This window comes from Schistocerca piceifrons, chromosome 11 (assembly GCF_021461385.2).
Source record: "Schistocerca piceifrons isolate TAMUIC-IGC-003096 chromosome 11, iqSchPice1.1, whole genome shotgun sequence".
Taxonomy (NCBI): Eukaryota; Metazoa; Arthropoda; class Insecta; order Orthoptera; family Acrididae; genus Schistocerca; species Schistocerca piceifrons.
Genome location: NC_060148.1, coordinates 21992111 through 22009660, shown reverse-complemented (window position 1 = coordinate 22009660; position 17550 = coordinate 21992111). Strand labels below are relative to the sequence as shown.

At 43.9% G+C, this 17550-nt stretch overlaps 1 protein-coding gene across 1 annotated transcript in view; it reads right to left on the bottom strand.

The window, feature by feature from the left end:
* LOC124720242 overlaps nucleotides 1-14119 on the bottom strand; it is a 219654-nt gene extending 205535 nt beyond the window's left edge. Inside the window, exon 1 of the mRNA XM_047245558.1 lies at nucleotides 14032-14119. Coding sequence (XP_047101514.1) covers nucleotides 14032-14119 — 88 coding nt within the window. The remainder of the gene's footprint in view (nucleotides 1-14031) is intronic.
* Nucleotides 14120-17550: the final 3431 nt, after the last annotated feature.

The following is a 17550-nucleotide window of genomic DNA, read 5'->3' as shown; positions in this document are numbered from 1 at the left end:
GTGGTGTACGGCCAGTGTAGGAGATCGCTCCCCACACCATGATGCCGGGTGTTGGCCCTGTGTGCCTCGGTCGTATGCAGTCCTGATTGTGGCGCTCACCTGCACGGCGCCAAACACGCATACGACCATCATTGGCACCAAGGCAGAAGCGACTCTCATCGCTGAAGACGACACGTCTCCATTCGTCCCTCCATTCACGCCTGTCGCGACACCACTGGAGGCGGGCTGCACGATGTTGGGGCGTGAGCGGAAGACGGCCTAACGGTGTGCGGGACCGTAGCCCAGCTTCATGGAGACGGTTGCGAATGGTCCTCGCCGATACCCCAGGAGCAACAGTGTCCCTAATTTGCTGGGAAGTGGCGGTGCGGTCCCCTACCGCACTGCGTAGGATCCTACGGTCTTGGCGTGCATCCGTGCGTGGCTGCGGTCCGGTCCCAGGTCGACGGGCACGTGCACCTTCCGCCGACCACTGGCGACAACATCGATGTACTGTGGAGACCTCACGCCCCACGTGTTGAGCAATTCGGCGGTACGTCCACCCGGCCTCCCGCATGCCCACTATACGCCCTCGCTCAAAGTCCGTCAACTGCACATACGGTTCACGTCCACGCTGTCGCGGCATGCTACCAGTGTTAAAGACTGCGATGGAGCTCCGTATGCCACGGCAAACTGGCTGACACTGACGGCGGCGGTGCACAAATGCTGCGCAGCTAGCGCCATTCGACGGCCAACACCGCGGTTCCTGGTGTGTCCGCTGTGCCGTGCGTGTGATCATTGCTTGTACAGCCCTCTCGCAGTGTCCGGAGCAAGTATGGTGGGTCTGACACACCGGTGTCAATGTGTTCTTTTTTCCATTTCCAGGAGTGTATTAGCCGCACGATTGACGTCACCAGCTCCATTAGGCAAGGGTGTCCAATGTCAATGGCACTCTTCGCTTTCGCCATCGAGCCCCTGCTTGCCTCCCTTAAGAAACATCTACAAGGACTACAAATACATGGAGGAAAGATCGTGTGCAAGGCATACGCTGATGATGTTGGCTTCCTAGTCGTGAATGGCGCTGAAGTACAGAGCGCACTACGAATAGTAACAAAATATGAACAGGCATGTGGTGCAAAACTTAATAGAACAAAATCGGTGATTTTCAACATCGGCCGTGGAGTTGGGACGCAAACGCAGGATCTGTTACGCGAGCTTGTAACCATGAAATGTCTCGGCGTAGAGTTTAAAAGAAATATCAAGCACACTATTGCTGCGAATTATCGAAAATTACTTAACAGCATACGCGCCTCTGTACACGCACATAGTATTAGGAAACTCGATGAACTTCAAAAAGTAACAGTGGCAAATGTATACATCACATCCAAAGTTAATTATGTAGCACAAGTTCTGCCACCACCTGCGGCTTTGTTGAAAAGCATCGCATCTGCACTAGGACACTTTGTGAGCCGCGGACGTATTTTCAAAGTCAAATATGACATTCTGATGCTCCCTACGAAATATGGTGGGTTAAATCTTACCGATGTCAGCAAAAAAGCGCAAGCCTTATACCTTGCTACGACATACAAACAATGGAAAGAGCCAAGTGGTACCCTTGCTGCACATTTGTTAAACGAAATAGCTCCTGCTGACGTCAGCGCACCTCTAAATGTCCAACACATACCCAACGGACTATACCACTTGAAATACTTTTTCGTAGAATACAGCTATATACAGGCAAGGATTCCTGGGAAAGACATCATGAAAGTAAAAGAACTTTATAATAACTTCATGAAAGACAAACCCAGAAACGACGTAGAACAAAAGTATCCTTGTTATAACTGGGAAACAATATGGCAAAATATTCACTGCCGGAACTTGCCAACGTATGTCAAATCGACCTGGTACTTTGCTGTAAACAGAAAAATTACGACGAACTCTAAACTTCACTCTATTCGATTGGCCGAGTCACCGCTGTGTCCATTATGTAAAATACCAGATACCGAAGAGCATAGATTGCTGTGTGACAGGGTGAAAGAAATATGGCTCTACATAAGACAAAAGATAGCGAGCGTCAGCAGAACTACGCCCAATGCCGTTACGACTGCTGAGTTTTTAAACCCTGACGGTATACCTTACCCTAAAACAAAACGAAATGCAATGAACTGGTTGAAAGGCCAAACGATGCATTACGTCCTAACAAAAGAATCAAGCAATAGGGAGGACTTCTGGGTATACCTTGCAACTGAGCACCACAAGTTGATGTGTACTAAAAAATACAAAGAAAATTACGCAAACTTTTTAACTAAAACAATCCTGTAACAATTAGAAATGCGTAATTTACATTGCACATCCAAGCATTTCGTATATTAGACGAATGATTTTTGGTTAAAGTTTGTACTTCACGTAGCAGGAAGAGGATTTCCAACAGAAAGTAGTCAGAGAAGATCATCAGTATAGACCAATTAAGCCTATGTGTATCTATTACTTTGGTTTCGGGGAAACACAGTGATGAAACTGGTATCCGCCATTTATTTAGTTTCTGTTTTTCTTTCGTTTTCTTTTCACAAGAAGACACATTTCTGTTAATTAAGTGTAAAATCAAGCAGAAGAAGCCTATTTTACTTCATTACCTTCTGAAAAAGGAAATTATACTTATCAGCAATAATGAGTTTGCTTCTTTCCGTTTTTCCACGCACGGAGAACGAAATTTACAGATGCAGTTACATTCCCACAACAATTATGAGACTGCCTTCTCAATGGAATTTACATTTATTTTTATTCAAGCCATGTTGCAAACAAAGGCAACAGAAGGGGCATACTTCGTTCGTCGTTCAGAAGAAGCGCGTTTCCACATCATCAAGTTACATTCATTCTTAAAGGCGGATAAGCCGGGCCGAGAAGGCAACACTTGGCGAGCGTAAAGGATGGGTTGAAGGGGACAAAAAAAAAAAAAGTGGTTACCGTGAGCAGCTGCGGAGCAAGAGGTCCTTGGTTCAAGTCTTCCCCCGAGCGAAAACTTTACTTCTTTATTTTTGCAAAGTTATGATCTGTCCGTTCGTTCATTGACGTCTCTGTTCACTGAAATAAGTTTAGTGTCTGTGTTTTGCGACCGCATCGTAAAACCGTGCGATTAGTAGACGAAAGGGCGTGCCTCTACAATGGGAAACGGAAACATTTGATCCAGGAAAACACGTCTGCTATATTCTATACGACACTGGTGACGGCATGTGCGTCACATGACAGGAATATGTTGTCGAGCCACCTAACTTACACACTTGGCGAATGGGTAAAAAGATTCTTCTACCTTGCCCCATTTAGGTTTTCTTGTGGATGTGATAATCACTCCCAAAAGAGTGATGAAAACATAAGAGTGTGTCACATAAACAGCAACAAACGAATGCAACAGTTTTACAGTCGCACAGTTTTCTCTGTGCTCTGTCAAAACATATGTTTTTAACGTTTTCAAATTTTTCCGTGTGTAGACCGTCAAATCCTGCATATGTCCAAGCAAATCTGAACATGTCCTGGAATTTTGGAGAGCGAAGTTGATTATGTGTGAGTGCCTGAACTCTGATAATTGTCTGAAAATAAAAATTTAAACTTTTCACTGGAGTGAAGACTTGAACCAAGGACCTCTCGTTCCGCAGCTGCTCACGCTAACCACGAGACCACGGCGCTCCTGAGCTCACATGAGCCTTGATGTGGCCTATGTTGCCCATGGACTACTCAGTTTGCATATTTTGCTTATATTTTCATAGTTCCACACAACTTCTTCCTGTTTTCTCGATTGATCTGTGTTCAGTTTTTCAAGGCCTATCCACTGTGCCAACTTATAACTAAGCCTGAGCGGGGTGCGATGGGGAGGTTCCCTTGTGAGTGACAGCCGGCACGCTAGCTCAGCGTGTTCGGTCAGAGGTGTAGCTGCCCTCTGTAACAAAAAACTGACTTCATGGATCAACGACGAACTTCAACAAGCGGCGTGGGACGTCCACCCCTAACACATACAATGAACTATAGCGAACAATATTACATACACTACTGGCCATTAAAATTGCTACACCAAGAAGAAATGCAGATGAGAAACGGGTATTCATTGCACTAGAACTGACATGTGGTTATATTTTCACGCAATTTGGGTGCATAGCTCCTGAGAAATCAGTACCCAGAACAACCACCTCTGGCCGTAATAACGGCCTCGATACGCCTGGGCATTGAGTCAAACAGAGCTTGGGTGGCGTGTACAGGTACAGCTGCCCATGTAGCTTCAACACGATACCACAGTTCGTCAAGAGTAGTGACTGGCGTATTGTGACGAGCCAGTTGCTCGGCCACCATCGACCAGACGTTTTCAATTGGTGAGAGATCTGGAGAATGTGCTGGCCAGGGCTGCAGTCAAACATTTTCTGTCTCCAGAATGGCCTGTACACGACCTGCAACATGCGGTCGTGCATTATCCTGCTGAAATGTAGGGTTTAGTAGGGATGGAATGAAGAGTAGAGCCACGGGTCGTAACACATCTGAAATGTAACGTCCACTGTTCAAAGTGCCGTCAATGCGAACAAGAGGTGACCGAGACGTGTAACCAATGGCACCCCATACCATCACGCCCGGTGATGCGCCAGAATGGTGATGACAAATACACGCTTCCAATGTGCGTTCACCGCGATGTCGCCAAACACGGATGCGACCATCGTGATGCTGTAAACAGAACCCGGATTCATCCGAAAAAATGACGTTTTGCCATTCGTGCACCCAGGTTCGTCGTCGAGTACACCGTCGCAGGCGCTCCTGTCTGTGATGCAGCGTCAAGGGTAACCGCAACCACGGTCTCCGAGCTCATAGTCCATGCTGTTGCAAACGTCGTCGAACTGTTCGTGCAAATGGTTGTTGTCTCGCAAACGTCCCCATCTGTTGACTCGGGGATCGAGACGTGGCTGCACGATCCGTTACAGCCATGCGGATAAGATGCCTGCCATCTCGACTGCAAGTGATACGAGGCCGTTGGGGATCCAGCACGGCGTTCCGCATTACCCTCCTGAACCCACCGATTCCGTATTCTGCTAACAGTCATTGGATCTCGACCAACGCGAGCAGCAATGTCGCGATACGATAAACGGCAATCGCGATAGTCACAGTCTGACTTTGATAAAAGTCGGAAACGTGATGGTACGCATTTCTCCTCCTTACACGAGGCATCACAACAACGTTTCACCAGGCAACGCCGGTCAACTGCTGTTTGTGTATGACAAATCGGTTGGAAACTTCCCTCGTGTCAGCACGTTGTAGGTGTCGCCACCGGCGCCAACCTTGTGTGAATGCTCTGAAAAGCTAATCATTTGCATATCAGAGCATCTACTTCCTGTCGGTTGAATTTCGCGTCTGTACCACGTCATCTTCGTGGTGTAGCAATTTTGATGGCCAGTAGTATATATATGCTCAGGGATTGGCTGTTGTTTTGTCATCATCATCATCACCATCATCATCATCATCATCATCTCATTCGCATCGATACACAAGTCGCCAAAGTGGCGTCAGTTTAAAGACTTGTACCCGACGGGAGGTCCTAGCCACACGGCATTTCATATACCGCTGTCAACGCATTTCCATTTAAATGATAATTAATTGAAACTCTAAGCTGCCGACAGGTGTTTTTGGTGTACCTCGATGGGGACAGCTAAAAATGTGTGCCCCGACCGGGACCCGAACCTGGGATCTCCTGCTTGCATGGCAGACGCTTTATCCGTCTGAGCCATCGAGGACAGTTGGGAATGTGAGTCTCACGGGAAACGTGGAAGGGAAAAGTACCTGCAGTAGCACTATTCATCTGTGTCCTCGGTGGCTCAGATGGATAGAGCGTCTGCCATGTAAGCAGGAGATCCCGGGTTCGGGTCCCGGTCGGGGCACACATTGTCACTTGTCCCCATCGAGGTATATCAACAACACCTGTCGGCAGCTGAGGGATTCAGTTAGTCATCATTTATTCTAGAGAAGTTGCACGGCCATCAATGGTATCTGTGCTTTCGAGAACAGTTACTATCTTCATATGAATTTCCATTTCCTTCCGCTGAGTCCACGCAGCCCGTCTCGAGTAGTACTGTTTGACGCAATTGTTCTGAGGCCGGTATTACACTATCATATTTCTTTGACAAAGAAATCAGTTCAAATATCTAGCAAACATCTTTGACATGGCGCGAAAAAGGCGTATTACGTTGTCGTCATATTGTTCGTCAAATTTCAGAAAAGTGGTTCAAATGGCTCTGAGCACTATGGGACTTAACTGCAGTGGTCATCAGTCCCCTAGAACTTAGAACTACTTAAACCTAACTAACCTAAGGACATCACACACATCCACGCCCGTGGCAGGATTCTAACCTGCGACCGTAGCGGTCGCGCGGCTCCAGACTGTAGCGCTTAGAACCGCTCGCGTCAAATTTCAATATGGGAGAAAACAACTACCTGTTATTATGCGCGGCAGTTGTTTGTACGATTGCATCGTGTGTGTATTTGGAAGAAAAGCGGCGGAAAAAAAAACGAAACATACTTAGGTGAAGCCGTGGAAATTACGTCGAGATAGTAAAAGCATTCAGCAAAATTTGTTACGACAGCTGCTAGCGGACGACGTCAGGTCTTACATATAAATTAGCTACGAATGGATGAGAGTGCACTTTAGTATTTGCTCATTAAAATGGTTTCTCATATTATAAGAAAGAATACTCATTTGAGACATGCTATATGTGCATAAGACAGGTTCACCGTGACACTACCATTTCTTGAGACGGGAGAGAGCATCTCAAATAGTACTCCAATACCACAGTGCACATCAAGCAAAATAATTCCAGAAACGTGTCAAGCGATTTGTGAAGCACTGCAGGGGGAATATCTGAAGGTAAATAAACGTATAGTACACTATAAGGGCAATAAGAACTGTTTTTATTTCTGAATAATTTAATTATTAGAATTAGTCTTCAAACAACTACAAATTTAATAAAAAGTACGAAACAGGTGAAACACTTTTTAACTTGTGTCATCCAGAGTTCAAAAATATACAAAGTAGAAGGGAACGCTAGCCGACGGCCTTCCCGCAGTGGTAACACCGGTTCCCGTCACATCACCGGAGTTCAGCGCTGTCGGGCTGGGCTAGCACCCGGATGGGTGACCATCCGGTCTGTCGAGCGCTGTTGGCAAGCGGGGTGCACTCAGCCCTTGTGAGGCAAACTGGGGAGCTACTCGATTGAGGAGTAGCGGCTCCGGTCTCGTAAACTGACATACGGCCGAGAGAGAGGTGTGCTGACCACATGACCCTCAACATCCGCTTCCAGCGACGCGTGTGGGCTGAGGATGACACGGCGGCCGGTCGGTACCGTTGCGCCTTCATGGCCTGTTCGGGCCGAGTTTAGCTTACTTTTCTTTCGCTAATAAACAGACTTATTCATAACGAAGATTTTTGTAGATATTTTTGAAATATTTCCCACAAATTAGTTGAAAAATGACTAACTGAAGTACCCCATCACGTTTTCCTGTGTCTATGTGAAGACTAATCTCAGGAACTACTGTAGGGATTTTCATATGCTTCCACCAATAGAGAGAGTGATTCACGAGAAAGGTATGTGGAAGTAATTCAATAGCGCAACACTACACAAGGCGTCCAACTGTGGATACCTAGTACAACGAGTGCCAAATCAGGGCTGTTCGCTAGTCGAATATACATGTAAATGTTAGGAAGCCTTTTTTAAACATTTATGTCTGGAGTGTAGCCTTGTGTGCGAGTGTGGACGATATGCGTTTTGGAAAATGAGCCAACACAAACTTTCAAAATGTTGTGCTTCACAAGAATGCTGAAAATAGATGGGTAGATCGAATAGCAAATGAGGAGGTACCGACTGCAACTGAGAAGAAAAGAAATATATGGCACAAGCCAACTAGAATAAGGGGTCTGTTAACAGGACACATGCTGAGCCACCAAGGAATGGTCAGTTTGGCAATGGAGGGAAGTTTTCGGGGGTAAAAACTACAGAGGCAGACAAAAAGATGGATGTAGATTGTAATAATTATGCAGAGACGACGATGTTTGCATAGAACAGAGTAGTGTGGAGAGCTGCAGCATTTTAACTGTGCTATAACAATACATACGAATGTAGCTTTGTAAATCTGTTACGCTGCTGGCCATCAAAATTGTTACACCACGAAGATGACGTGCTACAGACGCGAAATTTAACCGACAGGAAGAAGATGCTGTGATAAACAAATGATTAACTTTTCAGAGCATTCACACAAGGTTGGCGCCGGTGGCGACACCTACAACGTGCTGACATGAGGAAAGTTTCCAACCGATTTCTCGTACAGACCGGCAATTGACCGGCGTTGCCTGGCGAAACGTTGTTGTGATGCCTCGTGTAAGGAGGAGAAATGCGTACCATCACGTTTCCGACTTTGATAAAGGTCGGATTGTAGCCTATCGCGATTGCGGTTTATCGTATCGCGACATTGCTGCTCGCGTTGGTCGAGATCCAATGACTGTTAGCAGAATATGGAATCGGTGGGTTCAGGAGGGTAATACGGAACGCCGTGCTGGATCCCAACGGCCTCGTATCACTAGCAGTCGAGATGACAGGCATCTTATCTCTATGGCTCTAACGGATCGTGCAGCCACGTCTCGATCCCTGAGTCGACAGATGCGGACGTTTGCAAGACAACAGCCATCTGCACGAACAGTTCGACGACGTTAGCAGCAGCACGGACTATCAGCTCGGAAACCGTGGCTGCGGTTACCCTTGACGCTGCATCACAGACAGGAGCGCCTGTGATGGTGTACTCCACGAGGAACCTGCGTGCACGAATGGTAAAACGTCATTTTTTCGGATGAATTCAGGTTCTGTTTACAGCATCATGATGGTCGCATACTGGCGTATCCCCCAGCACGATGGTATGGGGTGCCATTGGTTACACGTCTCGGTCACCTCTCGTTCGCATTGACGGTACTTTGAACAGTGGACGTTACATTTCAGATGTGTTACGACCCTTGGCTCTACCCTTCATTCGATCCCTGCGAAACCCTACATTTCAGCAGGATAATGCACGACCGCATGTTGCAGGTCCTGTACGGGCCTTTCTGGATACAGAAAATGTTCGACTGCTGCCCTGGCCAGCACATTCTCCAGATCTCTCATCAATTGAAAACGTCTGGTCTATGGTGGCCGAGCAACTGGGGCGTCACAATACGCCAGTCATTGATCTTCATATACTGTGGTATCGTGTTGAAGCTGCATGTGCAGCTGTACCTGTACACGCCATCCGAGCTCTGTTTGACTCAATGCCCAGGTGTATCGAGGCCGTTATTACGGCCAGAGGTGGTTGTTCTGGGTACTGATTTCTCAGGATCTATGCACCCAAATTGCGTGACAATGTAATCACATGTCAGTTGTAATATAATATATTTTTCCAATGAATACCTGTTTATCATCTGCATTTCTTCTTGGTGTAGCAATTTTAATGGCCAGTAGTGTATGTTCGCATGTGGGTGCGTTTCACTGCAGTTCAATGTAAATCACTATGCGCAGAAATGAATTAGCGATAGTAGATACTAGTGCAGAACATCATAAAAATTGTCAGTATGTTATCATATGTTGAACAGGCATTATGAATTTTAAGTAACGCTTTCGATATTACAGTGGGAGAACGCATTTATGATCCATTGAATGAGCTAACAATTAACCATCTTCAGAGAATAATTCGAATGAATGCCCCGAAAACGTCGAAAACTACCGGTATCTCGACAGGTAACCCTCCTTTTCATTTTAAGGCATTTTCCAATTCGTGCCATAAAAATGACAGGGGCTTACTTGTCGACATACTGGAGTTTTTGATGAATTTACCCAAACGCATTCTCGCACGTAATACAAGAGGCTGGGAAAAGCTTAACTTCTCCTTGGGCAATGCGTTGAACATTGCACTCTGAATACATCACAGGCTACATATCCCTAATCAATAAAATGTGTACAGTGTATACAATTGATATGTTGACAAAAACGTTTTTAAAATATGAATCTTTAAAACCAAGAAAAATCGTTACTTTACTTTGTTTCAAAGTCTACATCGTAATACCATCTGCTATCTGAGTCCATGTCCGAAACATCTGATTGTAAATTAAGGATGATAGTTCTAGGCTTTTATCCATCTTCACCTCACTGTGAAAGTCTTATTTTTGAAACTTTTCAGTGTGACACAACACAGCTGTCCATTGCTTCATGCATAAGACTTTCAGTGTCTGTTATCTTGAATGCCCCCCCCCCCCTCCCCCCACATAGCTTGTAACCTGTCCGCAAATTAATTCTATCGGACTATACTGACAGTACTATGCGGGTAAATGCTAAACTGTGAGACCACATTCACATGCAAGAAAGTCAAATTTATACATTCTGTCGCGTGACTGTTATAAATTAACGATCTGCACAAGTTATTGCAATTCGGTCGCTCTATGAATGAAACTGTATTATCGCAAAATACGGCAACAGCGGTCCAGTTTGTGATTCGCGGCTAGCCGCTCGGAAAGAGAGTGAATCTTAGGCCGGTATTACACTATCAAATTTCTTTGTCAAATATCTTTGTCAAAGATATTTGATGGTGTAATAGGAACTTTGTCAAATGTCGTCCAATATTTGATCAAATCTAGGGCCTCGCAGTAGATTTGATCAAAGAAATCGCTTGTCTTCTGTTCACTGCAATGTGACATGCTCCCACACGGGGCGCTAGCATCGCTGCAGCGTTCTGTCGTCTGTACTGTTTTCATAAACATTGCCGGTAAATACAATTGGTGTGTGCCGACAACTACAAAATTAATAGAGATGTATGAAGTTGGTGAGGCGCTTTACAAAGTTAGGCACCCTGAATACAAAAATAGATTAAGAAGATTGGAGACCTGACCTGACCTGATCTAACCTAACCTAACATAACAAAACTCCTGTAGCAAGGAATCGGAGTGTTATACTGAGCCTGTCTTCTGCAGATGTAGCAGTTCTTAAGGAATATTGTGCTTTGTGATATGAGGATACACTTCACTGGGCACATACAGAAATGTATGCTCATCCATTCCTAAGTAATTGATGTACGACTTGACGTCTTCCACTGTAGGCTCACGTAACAAGTTTTGTTGAATGCTTTTATCGCGTCGTCGTAAAACCCACGGCTTCACCCAGATTAGATTAGTTTTTCGTTCCATAGATCCGTGCTGAGGAGATCCTCGTGGATGTGGAACATGTCAATTTTTTTTAAAGCTGAAATAACAATACTAATAGTATGAATAAATACAATACATCATTTGTTTCTATTAAAATTTTCGTCAATGGAGTAGAAGGAGTTGGCCAGTAGTAAGTCTTTCAGGCTCCTTTAAAACTGATCTTTATTTCTAACTAAATTTTTTATGTTTCCTGGCAAATTATTGAAGATGAGTGTTCCTGAGTAGCGGACCCCTTTTTGATCTAAAGAAAGTGCTTTCAAGTCCTTGTGCAGATCATTTTTGTTCCTGGTATTGTATGTACGAACTGAGTTGTTTGTTGGAAAAAGAGATATATTATTTAGGACAAATTTCATTAAGGAGTAAATATACTGAGAGGTAGTAGTAAGTATACCCAGTTCTATGAAGAGGTTTCTGCAGGAGGTCCGTGAATTTACTCCACAAATAATACGTATTACACGCTTTTGGACTATGAAAACTTTTGTTTGACTTGAAGAGTTACCCCAAAATATTATCCCATATGACATTATGGAATGAAAGTATGCAAGCTTTTTCATTTTTATGTTGCCTATGTCTGCTAACACTGGAATTGCAAATACAGATTTGTTAAGGCGTTTCTGCAGTTCTGTGGTGTGCTCCTCCCAACTGAATTTGTTATCAAGTTGTAACCCCAGGAATTTAAGAGCGTCAACCTCGTATGTATGGCTCCATTTTTTCCCCCACTTCGTTTCCGCATGTGCACACAATGCAATTGGAGTACGTAGAACTGCTGCGGTTAATAACAAGTTGTTGTCAGCCATCTTGAACTTTGACGAAAAATTTGATGACAGTGTAATACCCCTTCTAGCGCTACGTCGAAGATCTTTGTCAAATATATTGGACGGAATATTTGGTCACATCTTTGATCAAATCTTTCACAAAGAAATTTGATAGTGTAATACCGGCCTTACTGGCTACTAACAGTTAATGGTGGGGGATGCGCGGAACAGCTGAAAATAGGCTCGCTTTCCAACATGACGCGAGCTGTAGCAAAGTCTTCGCACTGGAGACCACAACAGCAGCAACAAAGTACACAAGCGGCAAGACGCAGTCAATACCTTCGCTGCGCAGTGCCGATGGTACTGTTACCGACGACTGTGCCGCTAAAGCGGAGTTATTGAACGCAGTTTTCCGAAATTCCTTCCCCAGGGAAGACGAGTGGAATATTCCAGAATTTGAAACACGAACAGCTGCTAGCATGAGTTTCTTAGAAGTAGATACCTTAGGGGTTGCGAAGCAACTCAAATCGCTTGATACGGGCAAGTTTTCAGGTCCAGATCGTATACCGATTAGGTTCCTTTCAGATTACGCTGATACAATAGCTCCCTCCTTAGCAATCATATACAACCGCTCGCTCACCCATAGATCTGTGCCTACAGATTGAAAAATTGCGCAGGTCGCACCAGTGTTTAAGAAGGGTAGTAGGAGTAATCCAAAGAACTACAGACCTATATCATTGACGTCGGTTTGCAGTAGGGTTTTGGAGCATATACTCTATTCAAACATTATGAATCACCTCGAAGGGAACGCTCTATTGATACGTAATCAGCACGGTTTCAGAAAACATCGTTCTTGTGCAACGCAGCTAGCTCTTAATTCGCACGAAGTAATGGCCGCTATCGACAGGGGATCTCATGTTGATTCCGTATTTCTAGATTTCCGGAAAGCTTTCAACACCGTTCCTCACAAGCGACTTCTAATCAAGCTGCGGGTCTATGGGGTATCGACAGGATTCGTGATTTCCTGTCAGGAAGGTCGCAGTTCATAGTAATAGACGGCGAATCATCGAGTAGAACAGAAGTGATATCAGGTGTTCCCCAGGTAAGCGTCCTGGGACCTCTGCTGTTCCTGATTTATATAAATGACCTGGGTGACAATCTGAGCAGTTCTCTTAGGTTGTTCGCAGATGATGCTGTAATTTACCGTCTAGTAAGGTCATCCGTAAACCAGTATCAGTTGCAAAACGATTTAGAAAAGAGTGCTGTATGGTTTGGCAGGTGGCAGTTGATGCTAAATAACGAAAAGTGTGAGGTGATCCACACGAGTTCCAAAAGAAATCCGTTGGAATTCGATTACTCGATAAATAGTACAATTCTCGAGGCTGTCAATTCAACTAAGTACCTGGGTGTTAAAATTACGAACAACTTCAGTTGGAAAGACCACACAGATAATATTGTGGGGAAGGCGAGCCAAAGGTTGCGTTTCATTGGCAGGACACTTGGAAGATGCAACAAGTCCACTAAAGAGACAGCTTACACTACACTCGTTCGTCCTCTGTGGGGTTGACGGAGGACAATGAAAGGGTGCAAAAAAGGGCAGCTCGTTTTGTATTATCACGTAATAGGGGAGAAAGTGTGGCAGATACGATACGCGAGTTGGGATGGAAGTCATTAAAGCAAAGACGTTTTTCGTCGCGGCGAGATCTATTTACGAAATTTCACTCACCAACTTTCTCTTCCGAATGCGAAAATATTTTGTCGAGCCCAAGCTGCATAGGTAGGAATGATCATTAAAATAAAATAAGAGAAATCAGAGCTCGAACAGAAAGGTTTAGGTGTTCGTTTTTCCCGCGCGCTGTTCGGGAGTGGAATGGTAGGGAGATAGTATGATTGTGGTTCGATGAACCCTCTGCCAAGCACTTACATGTGAATTGCAGAGTAATCATGCAGATGTAGAACACGAAAGACGGTCATGAACTGGCGATTATCAACTCTCTCGGGTTCGCAGTTGAAGCTCGCTGCCAGCTGGGCAGATTTTCGCTGTGCGCCTCTAATCCGACTCACCGTCTTTCTCCGCGGCGAGCAACGGCAGCGGCAGCGAAAGCAGCAACAGTGTCAGGGGCACGTGCCCCAACCGTCTCGGCGAGCGCATCTCAGCGGACTGAGCGCGTGGGACTGGCGCCGCGGGCAGAGCGGCCAGAGATATACAAACACCTCAGCAGACAGGTGAGCATCGCGTCGCGCACGCCGACGTCTTGCGATAGCGGCGAAAGTGGGGGAGCGGAGGGGCGGCGTGAGCAGAGAATCCCTGCGCTTTCAAGGCCACAACACCGCCTGCAGTCCTTCGACCATAAATATAATAGACTGGCCCTGACGTAATTTTCGAGGCTCCGACGTCTCTGGGCTAAAGTCACGCGAATGTTGGCAAAACATGGTTGTTTCGTGTTGCGCTTATGGCTGTACCACAGTCTAATATATACAGTCGCGACACTCACTGCTGTGAAAGTTGTTATCATTTGACAGTTCAAGTGACACTAGCGCCCCTAGCGGCCGGAAAGCTCGCCTTCCTCTGACGGCAGATGCGACGTAAAAATCATGTTTGTTTTTTAATTCGTTTTGTACGTAATTTACAAAATAGTTAGTATATTTTTGCGTCACAAGTATTAGGAGAACAGCGAGAGACGTAAATGATCGTGAAATATAAATAAACAGAGCACGAACTATTGAATGAAGTGACATAAACTGCAACATATTCTTGAAGAAATAATTAAGTAGCAGCATACAATCGCACTTATTCCACTGAAAGTAAGAGAATACACACTGTGTATCCCACATATCAAGTACATAGATGCTCTTCCTTGTGTAAAAATGAAGCGACACATCACTTTTCATTACGTTCTGCTTTGCAGGAAGCCTGCTTTCAAAAATACAATTTCCATCTTATTCTTTGTGGTATCAGGTTATCTCGAAAAAAGCATGACTGTTTTAAAATATCCCATTGATACATTTAACGAAAATAAAATTCAATGAATGAGTCAGTCCTAACTCTTTAGCAAGCCAAATGAGCCAGCTTCATTACTTTTTTATTTCTTCTCTTGCTCCTACAGACTAAGTCTTGATTCCTGAATTTAATAATGTAAAAGGCACTTGCAATGAAGTTCCTTAAGGATACAGGCCCTTTAACACAATGTGCAGTAAATATGTCAGAAATATCGTTTACGTTTTGGCAAAAATCTGCAGTAGCAGTAGCAGATGATGATATGGTGCCACAAGTAAAAAATGTCTCAATGCCTGCTGCTACTGTATGACTCAACATAAGAACTGCAGTGCTTACCTTCATTTTTGAAAATGCTAGCAGTTGGACAGCTCTTTTAGTGGACAATGTTATACCTGAATAAATTATTACGTATGCTTTTTATCAAGTGTGGGGTGTCATGAAAAAAGTAGATCTCACTCCCTTCGTGTACTAAGCATGGATTAACTCGTGTGATACCCACTCTGTGCCTCCACTCCACAAAATTCGAGCCTTGGTCAGTGACACGTGTTTTTACAACCAAACCAATCTCTGTGAGTTTTTTGACAACTTCAAAAAATATGTGCATCAGATGGGTGGCTCCTACTGGCCCTTTAGAGGAATAATATACTAATGGCTGTTAAAATTTGAGAATATGTCGTTAATGCAGTATTGGCAACCACAGATGTATGTATGAAACCATGTCTTCAAATCCAATAACACGATCCCTAGAGCTGTCATATATCAAATTTTCCATTAGTGACATCTCATCCATAGACAAATTAACAATTATATCAGTTTTTGGTAACTGCTGCACTTTCTGCTTTAAAAGATGAAATATGTTATTATTTATCCCACAATTTAATTGTATATCTTCCACATACCTTTGTATGGTACGCACTGATGAAAGGCTAAAACAGTGTGATAAAAAACTGTATGCCTGAGTACTATACAACAAATTAAGTGCAAATAATTTAGTTTCATATTTCCATCTCGCACCACGTTTTCCATTCAATGGTATACTGATTTGGCTTATCAATAAATTGAGAGCATCTCTTTTCAAGTACTTGGAACCAATGCTTTTTAAACTGAGATTGTCCTTTTGTACTTGTGTCCTGTGACGTTGCGGTTGCAGCTTATTCTTACGATGGGCACTTTCCTTGTCACGTAGTAATTTTGTACAAAGTCTAATGATTTGCACGTTTATATATTTCACACGATTTTCCAACACGCGATTAATTTCACGCAATCTAAGCATTTCATCTTCAAAAGATGTCTGTCTTACAGATTCCGTTGCTAGTGATTTTATGTATGTATCTCGTGTAGGAACATTTGTGGTAGCTGCTTCTTCTGGGTCAGGAAACAGTTTTATTGTTTTAGCAGTAACACTTTCACGTTTGTATGGCAATTTTCTCTCCATCGTCACTAGTTGTGGCTTATTCGGCACGCCAAATAACGTAGGAACTGCATTCCATACCAATGTCTTCTTTTCCGCGCTCATAAAATGGTTTGACTCGAAATGTAATACACAAAACTTCACGTTATTGTGCAAAGAAAGGACATCTTTTTGCAGCAGGTCCTGCCTTCTGCTATTTACTAACTATTTATTGCTCCTAAAAAAGAAAAACAAATTCAGTAATTCAATACAGTTTAGAAAAAAATCGTAAATAAAGAGCGCTCTAATGTGACGTTTCATACCCCTCAGGGTCCTTAGGAAACCTGAAGAATGACAAATGTGGTGTCTTCTTCCTATTATTACTGCAACTGATTGGGCTACATACGCTGCCTTTCGTAAAAACCATGTTAAAAATGAATATAAACGACACTGTTTACATTTACTGAATGCCGTATACAGCAGCGTAGCTTCTCCACCGCTTGGGGCGCTGTTGTCGCAGTGTATGACGAAAATCAGCGAGAGTGTCGCGACTGTATATATTAGACTGTGACTGTACCATAGACTTAGTAAATAACAACTAGACCGCGCAATGGCGCTAGTGTCGCGTCCCCACATTCAACGTGACAGAAGCCGCCATTTGCAGTGTAATTTTTCCTCCTATCTACGTAATTATGTTGCTCTCAATTCGTTCAAGCAATCAATCATTAATGATAGAAAACACAGTCATAGCTCAGTCACTCAAAATGATTCTGAAATTTTACTTGTTAGAATGAAATCAGGCGATGATTCTTCTTCTCTGCAGGCTCGTGCTTTGCGGCATTCTGCTAATCTGTACAAATAAAATGCCTCGTAATTTTGGGAGCGTTGTATAATCAGTCGGGAAACTTCATACCAAGCGGATATTTGGCTTTGATGAAGTTTAACCTTCCGAAGAAGTAATGGAGCTCTTGGATTATTAAATGCAGGTTCGTATCCAGTCTTTCGGAAGTTCCCTTCTGATTAACAACTACGCAATATATCGATAAATATCATTAATTCTCAAATTTCAAATACACACCTTTTATTTGAAGGAGCACTCTATATATTTTTCCTTTTTAATCGTACAGTTCGTATCAGTTATCTTCTGTGATAAATCTCAATAATCAGATTACAGTTCTTCCAAACCAAGCTCAGG